This window comes from Phalacrocorax carbo, chromosome 1 (genome assembly GCF_963921805.1).
Source record: "Phalacrocorax carbo chromosome 1, bPhaCar2.1, whole genome shotgun sequence".
Lineage (NCBI taxonomy): Eukaryota > Metazoa > Chordata > Aves > Suliformes > Phalacrocoracidae > Phalacrocorax > Phalacrocorax carbo.
The window spans coordinates 61,169,504-61,187,245 of NC_087513.1; the positions used below are offsets into that span (position 1 = coordinate 61,169,504).

A 17,742-nucleotide genomic window follows, 5' to 3' on the forward strand; every position below is an offset into this window, starting at 1 on the left:
TACCTAAAATGGCTCTCCCTAGCAATACAAAAGGACAGTCTGTTTCCCATTGGAGAATATGGATTTAGAATGTGACTCTAGAAATCAGCTGAGGTGTCACAGGGGATATGCGTGCTTAGTCAGCTCTTGATAATAATCAAGAGCAGAACGTCGTTGTGGTCATCATGCGGGTAAGTGCAGAGACTCGTGTGCTATGTTACATTCTGACCAAGACTGGTGAGTTTGCTTAATGGTACAGGACATGGCACAAGTTCAACAGGATTTCCTCAAGTATCTTTAAGATCCACAATCAAGAATATCATTCAGCTTTTTTTCATCCATCAGACCCTCACTTTATGTTCTTCCATACTTCTGTTATCTACGCTTTTATTTCATCCAGCTGAAAATCAGGAGTTGACTACAGTATCCATAGCAGGAAATCATAGAGTAGAAGCATCCCTGCCCCTTTCTGTGATGCAAAAATGCTTCTGATTTTGAAGCCTACTCTGTGGCTTTCCAAAAGATATTTATATGGCAAATATATTTGTAATAAAAATGATTAAACAGTACCAAGATTTGTCCCTCCTCTGCCTTTTAGGGTGCTACAATTCCAATTAACCAGGCCCGGCCAAACCATAATCTAACATTCACCAAGAAAGAGCCAATAGGGTAAGTATCACTTTTTTTTTCTCTGTGACAGCCTTGACATACTGTAAAACCATTCAAAAGCTGCCATCAAAAATTTAATGTTTCCCTCTTTTTCTCTACCTTAAAAGTGTCTGTGCAATTGTTATCCCCTGGAATTACCCACTGATGATGCTTGCATGGAAAAGCGCAGCATGCTTGGCTGCAGGCAACACACTTGTACTCAAGCCAGCTCAGGTAAAAACAGAAAGGAATGTTCAGGTGGCTCAGGTTCTCCACTATTTGTTCAGGCAAAATAATGCAGGCAATCTAGCAGATTTCACCCATAGGTTGACCATGTCATATCATAGAATCATAGAATGTTCTGAGTTGGAAGGGACCAAAGGATCATAGAATCATAGAATGGTTTGGGTTGGAAGGGACCTTTAGAGGTCATCTAGTCCAACCCCCCCTGCAGTGATCAGGGACATCTTCAACTAGATCAAGTTGCTCAGAGCCCCATCCAACCTGACCTTGAATGCTTCTAGGGATGGGGCATCTACCACCTCTCTGGGTATACTGTTCCAGTCTTTCACCACACTCATAGTAAAAAATTTTTCCTTATATCCAGTCTAAATCTACCCTCCTTTAGTTTAAAACCATCGCCCCTTGTCCTGTCACAACAGGCCTTGCTAAAGAGAATGCCCCCATCTTTCCCATAGTCCCTCTTTAAGTACTGAAAGGCTGCAAAAAGGTCTCCCCACAGCCTTCTCTTCTCCAGGCTGAACAACCCCAACTCTCTCAGCCTGTCCTCGTGGGAGAGGTGCTCCAGTCCTCGGATCATTTTTGTGGGCCTCCTCTGGACAGATAATTGAGTCCAACTCATGTCCCCGCACAGGACAACCCCAAAGTTCACAACATGTGTCTAAGGGCATTGTCCAAGTGCTTCTTGAATAGCGTCAGGCTTGGTGCCGTGACTACCTCCCTGGGGAGCCTGTTCCAGTGCTCCACCACCCTCTGGGTGAAGGAACTTTTCCTAATATCCAACCTACACCTCCCCTGGCACATCTTCCCGCCATTCCCTCGGGTCCTGTCATTGGCCACCAGAATGAAGAGATGTTTTAATGTGTGTGTGTAATAACACAAATTGCCATGATGATACAAGGTACTGGTTGTATTCAATTCTGCTCTGATGTTACTCTCATTTTCAAGAACAAATTCTTTTCCACAAGAAGCTATAACTTTTAATTTGTCAATACTGTGAGTAAGAAGATAAATATTGTATCAAATTTAAAATGTATTGGATGTAAAAGATATCATCACACATTTAATTGAAGTAGGGGACCCTAATCTCAATGTTTCTACTTAGGTCACACCTCTGACTTCCTTGAAGTTTGCAGAACTCTCAGCTAAAGCTGGATTTCCTAAGGGCGTTATAAATATTCTCCCTGGTTCAGGTAAAACTTCAGCTAATCATTTTTCTGGGAAGAGTATGTCATACTAAAACTGGTGAACTAGCATTTTATCTTTCTAAAGACCTATTAACATAAATGCATATATCTTCATAGGTAGTAGGCTTGCATCTATGTCATACAGTGATTTCATGTATTTCCAGAACAGAATTGGAAAAATCTGTAGGTTGCCTGGCTCTAGCTAGTGGTACGAGCTGTCAGCCTACACCCTTTACTGGTTCACACAAATAGTGTGAACACACTGAAAAAGAACGTATAACAGAGAAAGACGTTTCACTTGATTGTAAAACTTTGTTTCTTCTCCTAATTTTATCATCACTTGGAAGTATTTAGATGTGACTGTGAGACCTAGAGCAAGCTGATAACATGTGCATTGGTCACTAAAGGTAAGTCACGATTCACACCATGTTACCTGATGTCGCCATTTTCCTTTCCCCTAAGGAAGAAAAGTGGCAAAGTAACTCTATGGGGCAGGCTCTGTTACAGGTTAGATTATTCCACCTACAGTGGAATATTAGGAAGGCAGTTCTTTAGTCCAGACAGATGGGGGAATTTGGAGACACTAATGTGATCCAAGTTAACTAATATGAGATTTTGCATGGTCATATGAATAAAGCTGTAAATATAAATAAGGATGTGATACTGTACATGACTGACACATTGTTAGACCTTTCTGTGTTACAGTGCTGCTGCTGGAGTAGTAAAAACTGCCTATGTACTGTCCAGTTAAGCTGTTTCCCTCACCCCAATAGGTGGCTTAGTGGGACAACACCTGTCTGAACATCCAGATGTTCGCAAAGTTGGATTCACCGGTTCAACACCAACTGGTAAACAGATCATGAAGAGGTACTCTCAGCAAAAGATTCATCCATAAACACTGCTTAATCTAGTTCTGAAGTATCTTAATAGCTATATTGTGCAGGTGGCAGTAATACGAAAGTGTAACTGCATACAGTTATTTACATTTATGTAAAATTCTACTAAGTCACTATTAGAAAACAGAGGTTTATACATTTTTCACTATGATTCAAAGGAAATAATGAAATAAGCTATTTAAAAGTTCTTTTTATATGATTATTTATATTTTGTTACAGTGCAGCCACTAATCTGAAGAAAGTTTCTCTTGAACTTGGTGGTAAATCACCATTGATCATATTCAGTGATTGTGAACTTGACAGAGCCGTAAAAATGGTAATGTTACTTCGAAGTAAAATGTATTCATAGCCTTTGTGATACATCTTCACAGTATAGCAGAATGCAGTAGGGAGCCCTTGCATGAAAAAATCATGCAATCTGTTAGGATTGTTTCAGGATGCATTTGTTTACAGGATGTTTCCGTATGCCAGCACGTTTGAACTGCACCAAAAAGGCAGGGAGCAGTACTACAAGAAATATACATTAAAAAATACAACAAGCCAAAGAAATATAGCTGGAAAGTATTTTCACTAATCAAATTAACACACTAAAATTGATTTGTCAAAATCTGACACTCAAAAGAAAAAGTGCTTAAAAAATAAAAGCCTGAATGTGAGTTAAAATGGACATTGAGGTCCCTATTGCCATATAGTTCTTAATTTGCCTTCAGTCATCATAATCCACCTTCCCAACCAGCCGTAATGTGTTTAAAGTTCATAAACAAGTTGTGCAAATGAGAAATTCAGTGAATGTAGGAGCTTATTTCCTGCACAGGTAATCTGATTGATCACAATTACAGCAGATGCAATTTGCTTACTAAGAAGCAAGCAAAGGTCTCCCACACTGTAGTTACCCAGAATGCTAATTCTGTGAATTCTCTAAACCAGCAGAAGCCGGTACTGCTACCAGTAAGAGATTGTTGCACACTTTCCCCATTTTTGGAGTGTCTTTTGGCAGGACAAGAGTCTAAGTGATGGCACAGTGAAGTATATGTGGAAAATAATAAAAGATGAAACTTTGCAGTCTGCGCACTGCTTGGCCCCACCGCTGTTCTCAGCTGTAGAAGTGAGGGTGCCGCAGAGGTTGGCCTGAGCTATACCTGGCATTGATGGCTTTAAATGACTGTGAAACAATGCTTTTTTGCCACACACTTGACACTAGCACATGATACTGGTCATACCTGCTAGTGCCAGGACCCTAGGCCTTTGCAGCTGCCAGAAAACTACTTTTTAGGAATTCTATTTGCCTTGCTCATCCTTCCCACACCCCCCTATCCCCCTGGAAAAACAATGGCAGGTATCAGTTCTTGGTAAATAAAATGGAACAAACTGCATGGGGTCTGAATCCACACCCTTGAAATAGGAAGTTCTCTGCAGATGAGAATTAGGTAACGTTCACCAATGTTACATGCGAATCTTGGCACAAGCAGTATAGTGGATTGGCACGTTTTTATATTTGCTGGCCGTGCTGCAAGCCTTCGTCTCCCTGATGCTGCAGTTTCTGTGGAACACTGATGGAGATGGTTCATCCTGAGCCATTTGTCTCCATGGAAGTGTGTTTCCCAGTTATAAGATTAGTCTGCTTGTTACACCGATGATGTCCCTTTACATAAAGCATTACCCTTTGAGGGTCGCGAACACAGAATGCAACCCAAGGGAACAGAATGAAAGGAAGACTGAACAAAAGGATGCATATAAATACTAACGGTTTTTTTTTTTCCATGATCAGGGTATGGGAGCAGTATATTTCAACAAAGGAGAAAACTGCATTGCGGCTGGCAGGCTGTTTGTGGAAGAATCAATCCATGATGAATTTGTTAGAAAAGTGGTAAGATATTCAAGGACTAAAGTTTAAGCATAGACTTTACCATGGCACAAAGATCCACTAGTTTCATAGACACTTGCATTTCTTCTTATTTTCAGTTAATTTCTCATTATTGCTTATGATAGGCAATGCTGCTTCTCAAGAACCTCTTACCGGGTTAAAAGAAAGGCACTGCAGGGAGTTATTTTCATCAGTAATGCACAGAAAAGTGACATTGAAACAGATATTGTACCTTCAGTGATATTTCATATTTGCCTGGGAAAGTAAGATTTAAAAAATTACTGAACTTAGGTCTTTGTGATTGAAGGCAGCTGTGAAGTTTTAAAAAAAGGCATATTGGAAGAATATGCTAGAATAATACAAAGGTCATTATTAAAAATCCAATAGTCCCCACACTGTACCACTGGAAAATTCATTTATTTAGATCAAGAACAGGAAATTACTGTCATAGCTCATTTACCACTGGTAAAAGCTAACATTTTGCATGCCTATCTTAATAAAAGAAGAGAATGAATATATCAAAACAGCATAAAAAAGCTTTCAGAAGTAACCAGAGATTATCAAACATAGGACAAAGCCTCATTTTAGAAAGGGAGGAGCATTCCACCTTCTAAGAATCCAGCCCTTTCTTAAAGCCTATCTTCATAGTACAAAACCCAAAGCATCCCAGATCACTGGTCACTTTAACAACTATTTGCTGTGCTATGTAACCTCATTTTAATTGCATAACCCATAGGTGGAAGAAATAAAAAAGATGAAAATTGGTGACCCACTTGATAGATCTACAGATCATGGTCCGCAAAATCACAAGGCACATTTGGAAAAACTGCTGCAATATTGTGAAACTGGAGTAAAAGAAGGAGCCACTCTAGTGTATGGAGGAAGACAAGTACGTAGACCAGGTAAAATACTGTTCAGAGGCGTTTGGAACTTTTACACTTCAAACAATAGCCATTATGATTGTCTCTGCTGCATTACATGAAGTAGCAATATCATGGGGACAGTGTCAGGTAAGCCCAAGATACCACTTGAGGACAGGGCTTTCAAGTCTCACATTAAGAAGCTGTGCAACTGAAGCATAATGGATGGAACTGAATCAGAGTCTAGTCTGTATGGGAATCGTTTGATCATTTGTTCCTGTCATTCGTGAAGCACTGAGGCTTTTTTTGCAACACCCTTGAACTATCAAGGGCTGTAAGGGCTGTATAATTATATCCCTTTAGATCACACTAGCACTAAAGCTGACTGAGGAAACTACTAGCAGAGTTTGCATAAGGTATTACTACCAAAAGCCTTTTTTGCTATATAGACAATACGTATGCTAAGCTTAGCGGGCAGGCATGAAGGCAATATTTTCTCGTGGACATCTGTCCTTTATCAATAATGAAGGAGAAACATTTGCATCAGAGTTTCAAAACATAATGATTGCATCCCTGAATTAAAGTGGTGATTCACAACTCTACGAAATCAGTGTAACAGAACTAAATGGGAAATCTCATGGAAGGGGGTGGCAGTTATGTAAAATCTCTGAAGTCAATTTTACCCACTCAAACTGGGATACTACACTCACTCACCAAGATGCAGGTGACCAGGATCGCTTGTCTGTAACACAAGGACAGTTCTTGACTGGTAATGAGAAGCTAGCCTTTGGACAGGTCTTTACACCCTTCGGAAATGAACAGTCATTATAAGGTGATCCTTTGCCTCAGAATTTTCTTTACTTCAGCATCCATAAATCTTAGGCAAAGTAGCTGACCATCACGTGTTTTTTCTTGTTTGGAATATACAGATCTTTATGGCTACAGTTGATCTTCTTGTTGGGTAACAAGAAAAACAGAGGCCTCTGTGACATGCTGTAACTTTGTCTTCCTGCTGTCAGAGTTCAGGGTCTTTACCCCGAGTCCCCTTGGCTGTGGCACACAGACCTTATGGCCTGTACAGGAACAGCACATGGCGTTGCTCTGATCAATACAGGCCATTCTTTTAACCTTTTTTCTGCTGTTTCTGTGGTGCTTACACACACACACTTCCATTCATACTCCATATCACTCTTGATATTTTCTGTTTCAAGTCTCAGCAGATCTATGACCTCAGGGTATGGAAAAGAGACAGCCTGGACAATACGAACCATGAAGGATTTTCACCATGCTGAAATGATGCTCTATCCTCTGTTTAGGTTTCTTCATGGAACCCACTGTATTCACAGATGTTGAAGACCATATGTATATTGCCCAGGAAGAGTCCTTCGGTCCCGTGATGGTGATTTCTAAATTTAAAAATGGGTATGTTCTCCTCTGGTTACTGTTAGAAACTTTATTTTCTCATTTTCACCCTCAGCATAGAAATGATAGCACATGGAGTATGATTTTGTTAAATCCTGTAAGGCCAGTCTGAATCCCTAGATCCTCTTCCAGCTAAATTCTGAGAAAATACCCTTTTTAGTACAGGGTATCCTGCTCCATGTTGATATAGAACTAACGCTATCAGCAGTGTGTGAGAGGATAGAATGCAACCGTAAGTGCCAGTTCTTAAATAAGACTTAGTATTCAGTGAAACATTTTTACTGAAATTGAGTGGTAATTGCAACAGCTTGATCCAATTACAAAATGTATATTTTTTTCCAGTGGAATCGCTTATTTTTCTCTGTCACACAAGACCACACAGCACTGTTGTGCTTTGTATAACATTGGCACATTACTGTTGCAAATTAAAATCCTTCCGTATATTTTGGAGGCTGCCAGTTTTAATAGCTTTTATTCCAAATCATAAGAATTATTTTACACCCAGATGAGATTAAAACCCTACATAGAATCTTCTACTATTTCTACCAGGTTTCATTTTCTGCAATTTGATAATGTGATTAAGAATGAGCCACATAGACAACCCTTCACATCTATAAATTGTGTATGGTGATAAGGGACAGTATTGAGGTTTTAAAAGTTTTAAATTATTGATTTTTGAAGCTATATGGAGATGACATGCAAATAGAAAATAGCACTCAATATGGTCTAAAAAGTTGTGTCTCAATAGAAGTCTGAATTTCAGCATTTATTCTCCATGAAGTTGTAAAGCAGGCCAATATTTTAGCAAACTTATTCATAATCTGCTGGAAGCTCTGCTTTACAAGTATTTTTGTATTGCTGTAATCCTCAGGTTGTACTGTAGCTGAGCAAAGTCGGTACTGCGACTTTGACATTTCTCAGTGTGGATCTTAAGCACTGAAGTGTGAGGTTACATGCTTTACAGGTTTGAAGCAAGAGCATGAATTTCCATAGACTTGTCAATTTGACACACAGATTAGTCTTTAATAAATTGTCTCTTAAAAAGCTAACTGGAGAATAAAGAACATGGGAAAAGGCGCTTCAGTGACATTGAATGTGGAAGGTTGCTATCACTTGTTTTACTTTACCTAGTTGCAATTAAATAGTTTCTTTCCCCCTGTAGGGATGTCGATGGAGTGCTGCGACGGGCAAATACCACAGAATATGGTTTAGCTTCAGGAGTTTTCACAAAAGACATAAGCAAAGCTCTCTACATCAGTGAAAAGCTAGAAGCTGGAACAGTTTTTATTAACACATATAACAAAACTGATGTGGCAGCACCATTTGGTGGATTTAAACAGTCTGGCTTCGGGAAAGATTTAGGTAAGTTGTTCTCTGCCTCCCTCATTTCACATCTGACGGTCCGAACCAATGAAAAAACAACCCTATCTGTGCACAATGTATCTAGTAAAACACGAGCTATGGATGCATTTCCTGTGTCTCCCACATTCCTCCAACTACAATAATCTAGTTCCTCTCCCATCCCTACAATACCCCCGCCTCAATACCTCCAGTTCAACCCGTCCTGTAGGTTTGCTAAGTAACGCTACGGCATGCAGAATATTCCTCTCCAACTCCTCTCAGAGCAGTCACATTACAGCTTGTCCAGAGCTGCGCACAGGCTATGAAATGCTGTCAAGCAGCAAAGGTATCGGCCAAAATCTTCTTTCCTTTCCCTCAGAAAGAACACTAATTTAGGTTTTTTCCTCTAAAATCGCAAGAGCACGGGAAACTTTTTTGTTTTGGCCTTAAAATGTCATCAAAATTTGCTGACAGCCACAAAGAAAAATGCCTTAAAAAAATCTTTTCTTATCAAAACCAGTTTTTAAAAAAGCGAGGTCTAGTCTGTCAGAGAAACTTTACAAGTCTGGACAGATGACGCCTTGTGGCGAAGAAAAGTGAAAGAAAAAAAGCTTTTAGTGACACAACAAATTTTTGCCTTTGGAATCTCTAGCAAGTATCAGACATTTCCTCAAACCAAAATGAGTAACAGTGTCAGGGGAAAAAATATTACCAATGTGTACACAGCTTCTTTACCTAGAAACTTAACATTAGGCAAACCAAAGTTTGTGAATTCAACTTTGTGAATTCAAAGTTGTGAATTCAGCCCCCAGTGGCCATCCAGAGACCGCCGCTGCTTCAGCCCCACCCAGGTGGCTGCTTGTTAAATTCCAGCTCCTTTTGCTTTCTACGTGCATCGGGTTTGGCCTCTTCTTGTCAGACCAGTTCTGTAAATCTCAGTGGGAGGGTAAGTTAATAAGTTTGTCATTGTTCCTTAAGGACTCAAATATCGGCTAAAGCATTTTATGTTTCTTCTTAATAATCTAGTTAGTCTCTGACAACATTATCTCGTTTAGCTGCCATTCTAACTGGTGAATATTGTGCTTGTACAGGTGAAGAAGCTCTTCATGAATATCTTAGAACCAAGGCTATCACTGTGGAATATTAAAGTACAGCCTCACTTGGAAAGTAAACTTTCGGCAGAGCTTGAATCTTAATGACTCCATGAAACACTTAATGCCATGCCCAGGATATGCTGTCTGCAGTGCTACAACTGAGAAAACCCAAACCAAACCACACCACCTGTTCCATGGATAAGTTTCTATAAATCAGGTCAAAATTTTAGTCTCACTGAAAGATAAAAGCATTTGGAAATTGGCCTGAAGTTATTTAAATTACACAGCAGCAGTTGTTAGCACAATACCCCCAAAAAGGCAAGAACATGGTTTGGCTTATTTTTTTAAATACAACTGAAGAATGAGTTCTCACATGCCTACTTCTGATTTGTGTGAACATAATATTCACATCATCATTTTAAACCTTTAGTCACTGGGCTTCTCTTAAAGTTGAACTAAAATATACTTCTTATGCCATTTTTGTTATAAACCAGTTCAAGTTTTACAGTAGCAACTGAACATTCTGCTCTGGTGATTCTTCAGCAGTACAGAAAACCTTTGTGCCATAAGAAGTAAATCAATGCAAGAAAGTGCACTTACTATGATCTTTGTATAGTATATACAGAGCTCAACATTGGTGTTAAACTATGCATATCAAGCTAAAGTTACTGAAAATATTTTCTATCCTTTTGTTGATATGGAACATGTGATCTGCCTGCAATTTGAAAGGTGGTTACGTTAACAGATTAAAATCACTTTTTGTGTCTGTGCACATGGACTGTTATCACTGTTTTATACAGCATGATCATTACTTTGTATTTCATACTTTTTTAATCTAAGGGAAAATCTCTTGTAAAATGACTGAGTTAAGATGTTGGCTTTCCAACTTTCTTCAGTTTGAAGGAAATTTTCCATGGATTGAGACCTTATCTAACAAAATAAGCCTTGTAAGACCACTGGCTCTTCTCCAAAGCTTAATCTGACCTGCGGGCTGCCATTAAAAGTAGCAGTCCCACTTGTTGATTCCCATCCTTCCCCTCGCTAAAGTATTTTGTGGTTTAAGCAGTTAACCCCAGTAAATCATGCCTCTGTTCTATATCTAAGAAGCCGCATTGTGAAAGACCAGAGTCCTTGTTATTTCTTATTACAAATATTACAGAAAGAGATATTAAAACTACAGCTTTAAGTAGGAGATTCAAAATATATTCTAAGTAATTGCAGGTTTCAAGTCATGACATTAAGTTTAATATTTGAGTAAATACAGTATAGAAAATTTTAATGGTGTAGAAAATACAAAGTTCCTTTAAGAAACAAGCAATGTCATCCAGGAGCATGATAGATACTTCTGAAACGCAAACCCATATATGAAGTAAATACAACAGCCAAAATCACTGTATTTGATCAATCTGACATAAGTATGAATGAGACATACTTTCACTGATGCCGGTTTCACAATTGTTTCAAGGTAACCTAAGTACAGGCCTGCTGAAATTTCGTCTTTTTATTCTTCTGTTAGTGACAGTTGTTAACGAAGTGGAGAGGACAAAAATGTGTCAGGGCAAGTGGGAGCTGAAAAGCGTAGCTTAAAGCAGTTGTAACACCACAGAGGCAGACTTGACCTTAAACAGGGGAGTCAAACTCAACCTCAAGTACTGAGGGTGGCTGCAGTATGGCCACAAACATTCCAGGTAAAGAGCTAGTAACCTATCAATACTGATATGGAGCTCAGTGCGAGCACTGAGGGCAAGTAATCCTTTGCTGAAATCTCTATCGAGTCGTAGCTGCCCGTACCCATGCTAGCTCATCTTGAAATGACCTCAGCCACCCTTTTAGTGTTCAACAGTTATTGTCATTAATGCAATGTAGACATACCTCTCATGTACTTTAAGATAATGTTTAATAATGAAGACACTGTACATAACACTTCACAGGACATGGAATATAAAAAAACTAAGCTTTTTTCCCTAGTTAATTCTTTCCTGCCCTTGAAGCAAAAACTTCTTCTAGCACACTACAAAAATAATTTTCAGCAAAGCAAGAGAACAAGAATTTTAACTTAAGTAGTTCAAAGTGCCCCAAAGTCTAGCTGCTTTCTTAGTCTAACCTACTATGAAGTTCATTTTCATGTTGTTTGATGAATAAAACCGTACTTAATTCTTCAGGAATCCAGCCTGCCTCAGTCATGAGTGGATCCTGAATTCTCCACCATGTAAACTATGGCATTTCACATGATCCTGAAGGATGCTACATTAGGAAACAAGGTAGTTTTAAGGGCCAAGTCTTCAAAGTAAGAAAACACAATTTGGGTTTTTTGCCTTTTTTTTAAAGTAAAATAAAATGGATTTACTCATTCACTTTGCTATCCAAAATTTCTATTTTGCCCTTTTCTCCCTTTTGTTTAGGAAACTTAATGTTGTCTATTGTAACTTCATCAGTTATACAGTCATCTTCAGATTCTGAGCCATCTTCTGAAGTTAGTAGCTCTTCGTCTGTATCAGAATCACTCAGTTCAACTACAGCCACATTCTGGAAAAAAACACCTTAGTTAACACATTATACATTTCTATACTACTTCTATTATTTGAGTAAAACAAAGCAAACACATGAAACAGCCTACTACCATAGTAAAACCACAACCATAATTAGAAAGACTTTTGGGTTCTCCTTGGATTATGACAAACATCATTCCTAGATATTTAAATTATAATTTCTACTGCCTTATAGCAAATACAAGGCCATTTTTACATCATTATCAAATAGTGAAATGAGTCAATAGCTGAACTTGGATAGTCTTAGATATTTAAGATGACGAGCAGAAGGCATCATAACTAATTTTCAATAAAGAATTCAAATGAAACCATTTAGTCTATAAGGCGTCATGACATATACAAACGTGTGTGTATATATTTATTAATATAGTTAATATCTTATAACCTATTAGTGTTCATGGCACTACAACTACTGCAAAATAGCAAGTAGTTTAAACCACCAGGATAATTTTTTTTAAGTAAAAGTGATTATGTATTTCCATATGCAGAGCCATGACTTTTGAGGTCTGTTTTTCTCTCTGAAAATATATGTCTTAAACTGATAGTCCTCACCTCAAAAATTTCCTGTATGCAGCAAAGCAAAATACAGGAATCTGAGGTGCTAATACATATCTTCAGTGATTTGCAAATAGCATTAAGCTACTAATCACTAGGTGTCCTGGCTTGTTTGTTATAAAGCCAAGAAACTTGTCAGTCACTGCCACATGTAAAATCTTTCAAAAATCCTGTCCACGTTACCCTTTTCACTTCAGCATATCAAACCAATTTTCATGAGCCACTTTGTTTTCCCACTATTTATTTGGAATTCTTCAGCATGTACCAGCACTGGACAACCTACTGTATGTAGGCTGGATACAATCTACAAGAACTCTGAATCCAGCCAGCGGCCAACAAATTGTTCTGACAGCTCACACACCAAACCCCAGGCTGCCTTATTCCTGCCTTTTATCTTGTGGCTCTGCAGGCCAGAAGGCCCTTGTCTGGGACGTGCACATATCAGATCACCTTTGTATTAAAGTTTTCTTACATGAGCAGGTGGCTGCAGCACTTCAGTTAAAAACAAAAAGAAAATATTGATGAGAATTTAAATAAATAAGCAAATACAGCCATAAAGGATCACAACACCACTAATAACTTTTCTAAACCCAACACCTGTAGCCAGTCCTAAAAATACCTGCAAAGCACAGCTGAAAGCCAGTTATCACTCTTACACTAAAGCCTTGTTGTGCTTTACTATGATTTACATTGTCCAGTTTCTAAACCAAATTACCCATGAGACATTTAAAATACAATTTGTGACTTACTTTTGATTCAGGGTTGCTGATTCAAAAGTATGTCTTATTCTGGCCTTAAACGACTTCATCCCCAGTCATTAAATTCTGCAAGTATGAAAACCAAAGCAGTAAATTTTAACCAAATAAGCCTTTTTATTACACCATGTTTTGAATTTGCAAATCACAGGCTAAAACAACACAGACTTAGCCTCGTCTATCAAATTAGCTGATTCTAAGATCAGAGGATTATTTTAATCGTATCTAAATTTACTTTATAAAATAAAAAATATAGCAAGTGTTTACCATTTCTATAACTTTTTCCGTTGCACTCTCTAGATTTTCAATATCAAACTGATGAGCTGGTGCTGTTACCATTTTTCTTCTTAGCTCATCATTTGCATGGGCCATCTGCGGTAAAAAGCTCTGTACTCGGTCCAAAACTGAAAAAGGAACAATTATCACATGTATATACACACATAGATGGACATTAGTTTATACGTTTATACCTCAGAAATCTGAGCATTTAAACAGATTCCATTTCAGCTGTAATTTCCAGCTGTCTACCATATTTAAGATGTTTTAATAGGAAGATTTATTACAGTATTGAATTTCTCAAGACATAAAGAGCAAAGAGATATCGAATCTATTGGTCAGCGTGTGGTGCAGGAAGAAATAACTTCAACAATTCCGTTTCGACTCTGGAAACAAAATGCAACTACTTGACAGAAAACTTGCTTGTAAATGCCAGGGTTTTAAATACCTGTTGAGTTCCATCTTGGGAAGCCTCCACATCAGTATTATCTCCAATGCAAATATAATTATGTCCTCCTTTCTTCCTTACTAAAGGATAGACTGAAGGTCTCAAAGATGGACAAATTAGCTGTAGCACAGATGCCACGGTTGTCATGCTACACTAAAGAAAGTTCAACATAATTATCAAAAGGGGCTCTAAAATGAAGGTGGCGGGAGAGAGATGGATGCCCTCGGTTGAAGTATAAAGCACTTATCCTCTACAGAAATATCCCTCTAAGCTCCATGGGACTTCCCAGCAATTTTAAGATAATCAGTGTCATGAGGAGAATCACACCCATTTCCCTTCCGTGGAAGAAGGGAGTATCTTTACCTCCCTCCAGAGTTTCTCCAAATAATCTTTGCTCTACCTCTGCAGATGAGCCAATTGCTAGTTTTCATTTTCCGTGAAGTAAGAGGTACTATTCTGAGTGAGCTCCACGAAGTCTAATAGGTATAATCTACCTTTGAAACACTGCCATCTTTGTAGAGACTTTCACCCAACAAAGACTTTGATATAACGAAAGTTTTTTTCTATTACTTTTTAGATCTCAGCTCAATCGCAAAATAAAAATTCAATAATTTGCCAGGAGTCCATTTTGAATTAAATGCTTTTATACACCAAATATTTTATAAGAAGAAATGACTTCTGAAAAGAGATAAGAAGCCCAGTCTAGCAAAAAAGCAGCAACTCTATACTGGAAAAGAACAATCTGAGACTAAAGAACTCTGATATATTTTCATGAGGAGAAAAACTCCAGAAGATACCCTAAGTTCAAAGAATAACAGTGTTTACATCCTCTTACACACACAGTTACACTGAAGAGAACATTCACAATCTATATGTAGCTTTGACTAAGAAAGAACACAGCTGAATTAAACAAAAAACTTTTCTTAAAGCGTTCAAATTAATCTGCCATGAATGGAAGGTTATATGATCCGCCTTAATAATGTTGCCAGCACATTCATTAAAAATAAAGCTCTGAAAGTCATCTATTATATCAATTTGAAAGTAGCCGACTAAACTAAGACAAAAGGTACAACCTGGCGAATTCACTGTATGCAGACAGCGTGAGTATTTCTGCAAGGAGAGCTAAGTCCCTAAAACTTACAGCTGTAACACCAGGCATCCCAAAATCCAGCTTTGCAGAAGCAACAGTTACATGAGTAACCTGTGGGATGTGCAACTGCAACAGAGGACCCAGCACCAGTAGAAACAGAAGACAAGAGCTTCTGCCTTTACTAAAGCAAGGAAAGCAGCAAAGCAAAAGTTACATCAAACCTGTTACCTACTACTTGACACCGTTCCAATAACAAAGTCCTACTTACGGTTACTCCTTGGCACCCTAACCGTCTGTAAAGTTGTGGCCTTCTTGCTGCTACATTTTGAACTAATCAACAAAGTTTCTTCCAGCCCTGGAAACAAACAAGTACTCGAATGTTTACCTGTGCCAACCACAAATGTCACACTTTTAACAGCAAGGTTTCCTTCTTGCTGCTACTTTTCCACCTTTTTACAACAAGACTAAAAATGAGGATTCAACTGTCTCAGACTCCAGGAATTCCACTCTGCCTTCCTGCAAATACTGTTTCTTGATGTCTGTTTGGGGTGGTCATCTCAGCACTTCTGTACATAGTAGGCAGTGAATGTCTAGAACTTGCTACTGTAAGAGCCTGTGAAAGCAAGGTGGATCAGCAGGTTCAGCATGCAGTTAGACAAATTTAGGGCAGCTGGGTTGTAATCAGTTACTAAAAGGCCTGAGCAGGAACGTACTCCCTAGCACTCCTACAATTGCAGATACTGGGCAATTACAAGAATGGGAAGCACAGAGTGCTTAAACTAACAAGTTCTCTATAATTATAATCTACTATTGCAGTCGTTGGAAGAAAGAATACTGGGCTACATGTACAACCGGTCTGACCCAGCAGGTCACTTCTTACAGGCTCCCGCTGTGTTTGAAGTCTTTTGTCAACGATTTATTTAGCAACAGATATAAACTCACAGAGACACTTCCTGCAATAACGCACAGCAAAGCAAGACGGTAACAGCAAACACGTGCTAGTTATGCCGAGTTAAGTCCCACACCCCACGCACGTGCCGGTGCGGTGGCGACCAACGCTGGCCGGCCGCGCACGGCCGCGCGAAAGGCCTGAAGCGGCATCGTAAAATCTAAAGGATGCGGGGAAACGCCACTAATTAGGCAAGTTAATTCTTATGACCACCAGCGCAGCCATCAGCCCTTGACTACTAACTAAACCAAAGCTTTCATTTTAACACTTTTTATTCATAGAAAAAGGCAGCTCTTCAAAACCCGCGCGGTGTAACAAGGAGCTGCGCACCAGCAGCCGGGGGGGCCGGCGGGCGGGGCCGGGGGCTCGCCGCGGGCCGGGCCGACACCCTGCTCCCCGGCTTGCTTTTCCCCCCACCCACCCACCCACTTACTCTCCCTCCCGGCCCGGGAGGCGGCCGGGCCGAGCCCCTCAGCACTGGGCCCCGCAGCCCGACAGAAAGGTGGGCGGGCGGAAGGCCCAGCTCAGCTTGGAGAGCGGCGCCGGGGGCCGCTCTACCGCGGGGGCTCCAGCCACCGACCCCTCCGCCCCGCGGGTCCGCTCACCTCCCCGGCGCCCCAGTGCCAACAGCTCCCGCGAGGCTGCCGGGCCCGCCGCGCCACCGGCCGCCGCCATGCGCCAGCCAACCGGAAGGGGCTGAGGGCCGGGCGCCCGCCGCTGCAGCGGCGCCCCCTGGAGGGCGGGAGGGCCGCAGCCGCCACCGGGCCGGTAGCGGCACGAAGGCGGGCGCTGGCCTGACCCCGCGGTGAGGCACGCGGGGGGGGGGGGGGGGGGGAAGTAACCCACCGTGCAAAGAGAAAAAGTATTTTAAACTCTTTTTAGAGACGATTTGGCGTGAAAAGTCCATCCCTTCCCTTGGAGGAGAAACGAGAGGACGAAACGAAGCCACCAGCAGGTGACGTTACTTCAACGCCTGCCAGCAGCGGCTCTGCTTCAAAAACTTTCCCGTTTTCATTGTCAGTATTTGACAAATGTACCCAAAATTAAATGTCGGACCCTGAAGGAATTTTAATTATCCTTCTGAAAAGAAACTCACACAACCGTCACGTTCGGTCGGCATTCATCAACCTGTTACTCAGGATTTGTTGTACGGTTTCCATCCGTGTCTGTTTATAACCCAGACAATGTGAAAACTGTAAAAAGTGAACCGAATGGTTCATAAGGACGAGATGGGAAGTCCAAGCCATAAATGATAAAAAGTAGTAATCAGGTAAGGGGTGTTTATATGCTCTCATTGCAAAGAAAAAAAAAAAAAAGAACCCAAACCCACCCACACCCCGGTATCTCAGAATTAACAAGGGAGGAAGAAGAAACCTTCTGCAAGGCCTCGTGCAGGAGGCTGCGCTGTTGTTTTTGTTACAGACTGGCCGAAGCAAGCGTCCTCCACCACTTTCCTTCCCAGCCTAGCTCTGAATTCACTATCTGGCTTGCACCTTTCTGCTCAACTGTGCTCCAGAATTTTGGTTTCCCAGAAAAATCCTATTTCTAGCTTTGATGACGGAAAAATCTCGAGGACTGAGTTTTTTGCC

General features: G+C 40.2%; 2 protein-coding genes across 2 annotated transcripts in view; one reads left to right on the top strand and one right to left on the bottom strand.

Moving 5' to 3' along the window:
* ALDH1L2 (aldehyde dehydrogenase 1 family member L2) overlaps positions 1 to 10,303 on the top strand; it is a 35,571-nt gene extending 25,268 nt beyond the window's left edge. The window contains exons 14-23 of the mRNA XM_064455994.1: positions 578 to 648; positions 756 to 861; positions 1,973 to 2,060; positions 2,828 to 2,921; positions 3,170 to 3,266; positions 4,719 to 4,817; positions 5,551 to 5,716; positions 6,991 to 7,096; positions 8,259 to 8,458; positions 9,529 to 10,303. Of these exons, the coding sequence (XP_064312064.1) occupies positions 578 to 648; positions 756 to 861; positions 1,973 to 2,060; positions 2,828 to 2,921; positions 3,170 to 3,266; positions 4,719 to 4,817; positions 5,551 to 5,716; positions 6,991 to 7,096; positions 8,259 to 8,458; positions 9,529 to 9,584 (1,083 nt within the window). The 3' untranslated portion in view covers positions 9,585 to 10,303. The remainder of the gene's footprint in view (positions 1 to 577; positions 649 to 755; positions 862 to 1,972; positions 2,061 to 2,827; positions 2,922 to 3,169; positions 3,267 to 4,718; positions 4,818 to 5,550; positions 5,717 to 6,990; positions 7,097 to 8,258; positions 8,459 to 9,528) is intronic.
* A 1,103-nt stretch (positions 10,304 to 11,406) lies between these two features.
* On the bottom strand, positions 11,407 to 16,875 carry NOPCHAP1 (NOP protein chaperone 1). The gene is made up of 4 exons (XM_064456009.1): positions 16,759 to 16,875; positions 15,473 to 15,559; positions 13,658 to 13,794; positions 11,407 to 12,057 (listed from the first exon to the last, which is right to left on the bottom strand). The coding sequence occupies exons 1-4, from the start codon at positions 16,826 to 16,828 to the stop codon at positions 11,875 to 11,877; spliced, it is 477 nt and encodes a 158-aa protein (XP_064312079.1). The 5' UTR covers positions 16,829 to 16,875; the 3' UTR covers positions 11,407 to 11,874.
* Between the last annotated feature and the right edge of the window lie 867 nt (positions 16,876 to 17,742).

Excerpts from the sequence above, each read along its gene's own strand:
- NOPCHAP1 (XM_064456009.1), bottom strand. The coding sequence starts at position 16,828 with ATGGCGGCGGCCGGTGGCGCGGCGGGCCCGGCAGCCTCGCGGGAGCTG. Across the intron at positions 15,560-16,758 it reads GGCACTGGGGCGCCGGGGAG|GGCTGGAAGAAACTTTGTTG; the intron begins GTGAGCGGACCC and ends GTTTGTTTCCAG. Across the intron at positions 12,058-13,657 it reads CGGAAAAAGTTATAGAAATG|AATGTGGCTGTAGTTGAACT; the intron begins GTAAACACTTGC and ends GTTTTTTTCCAG.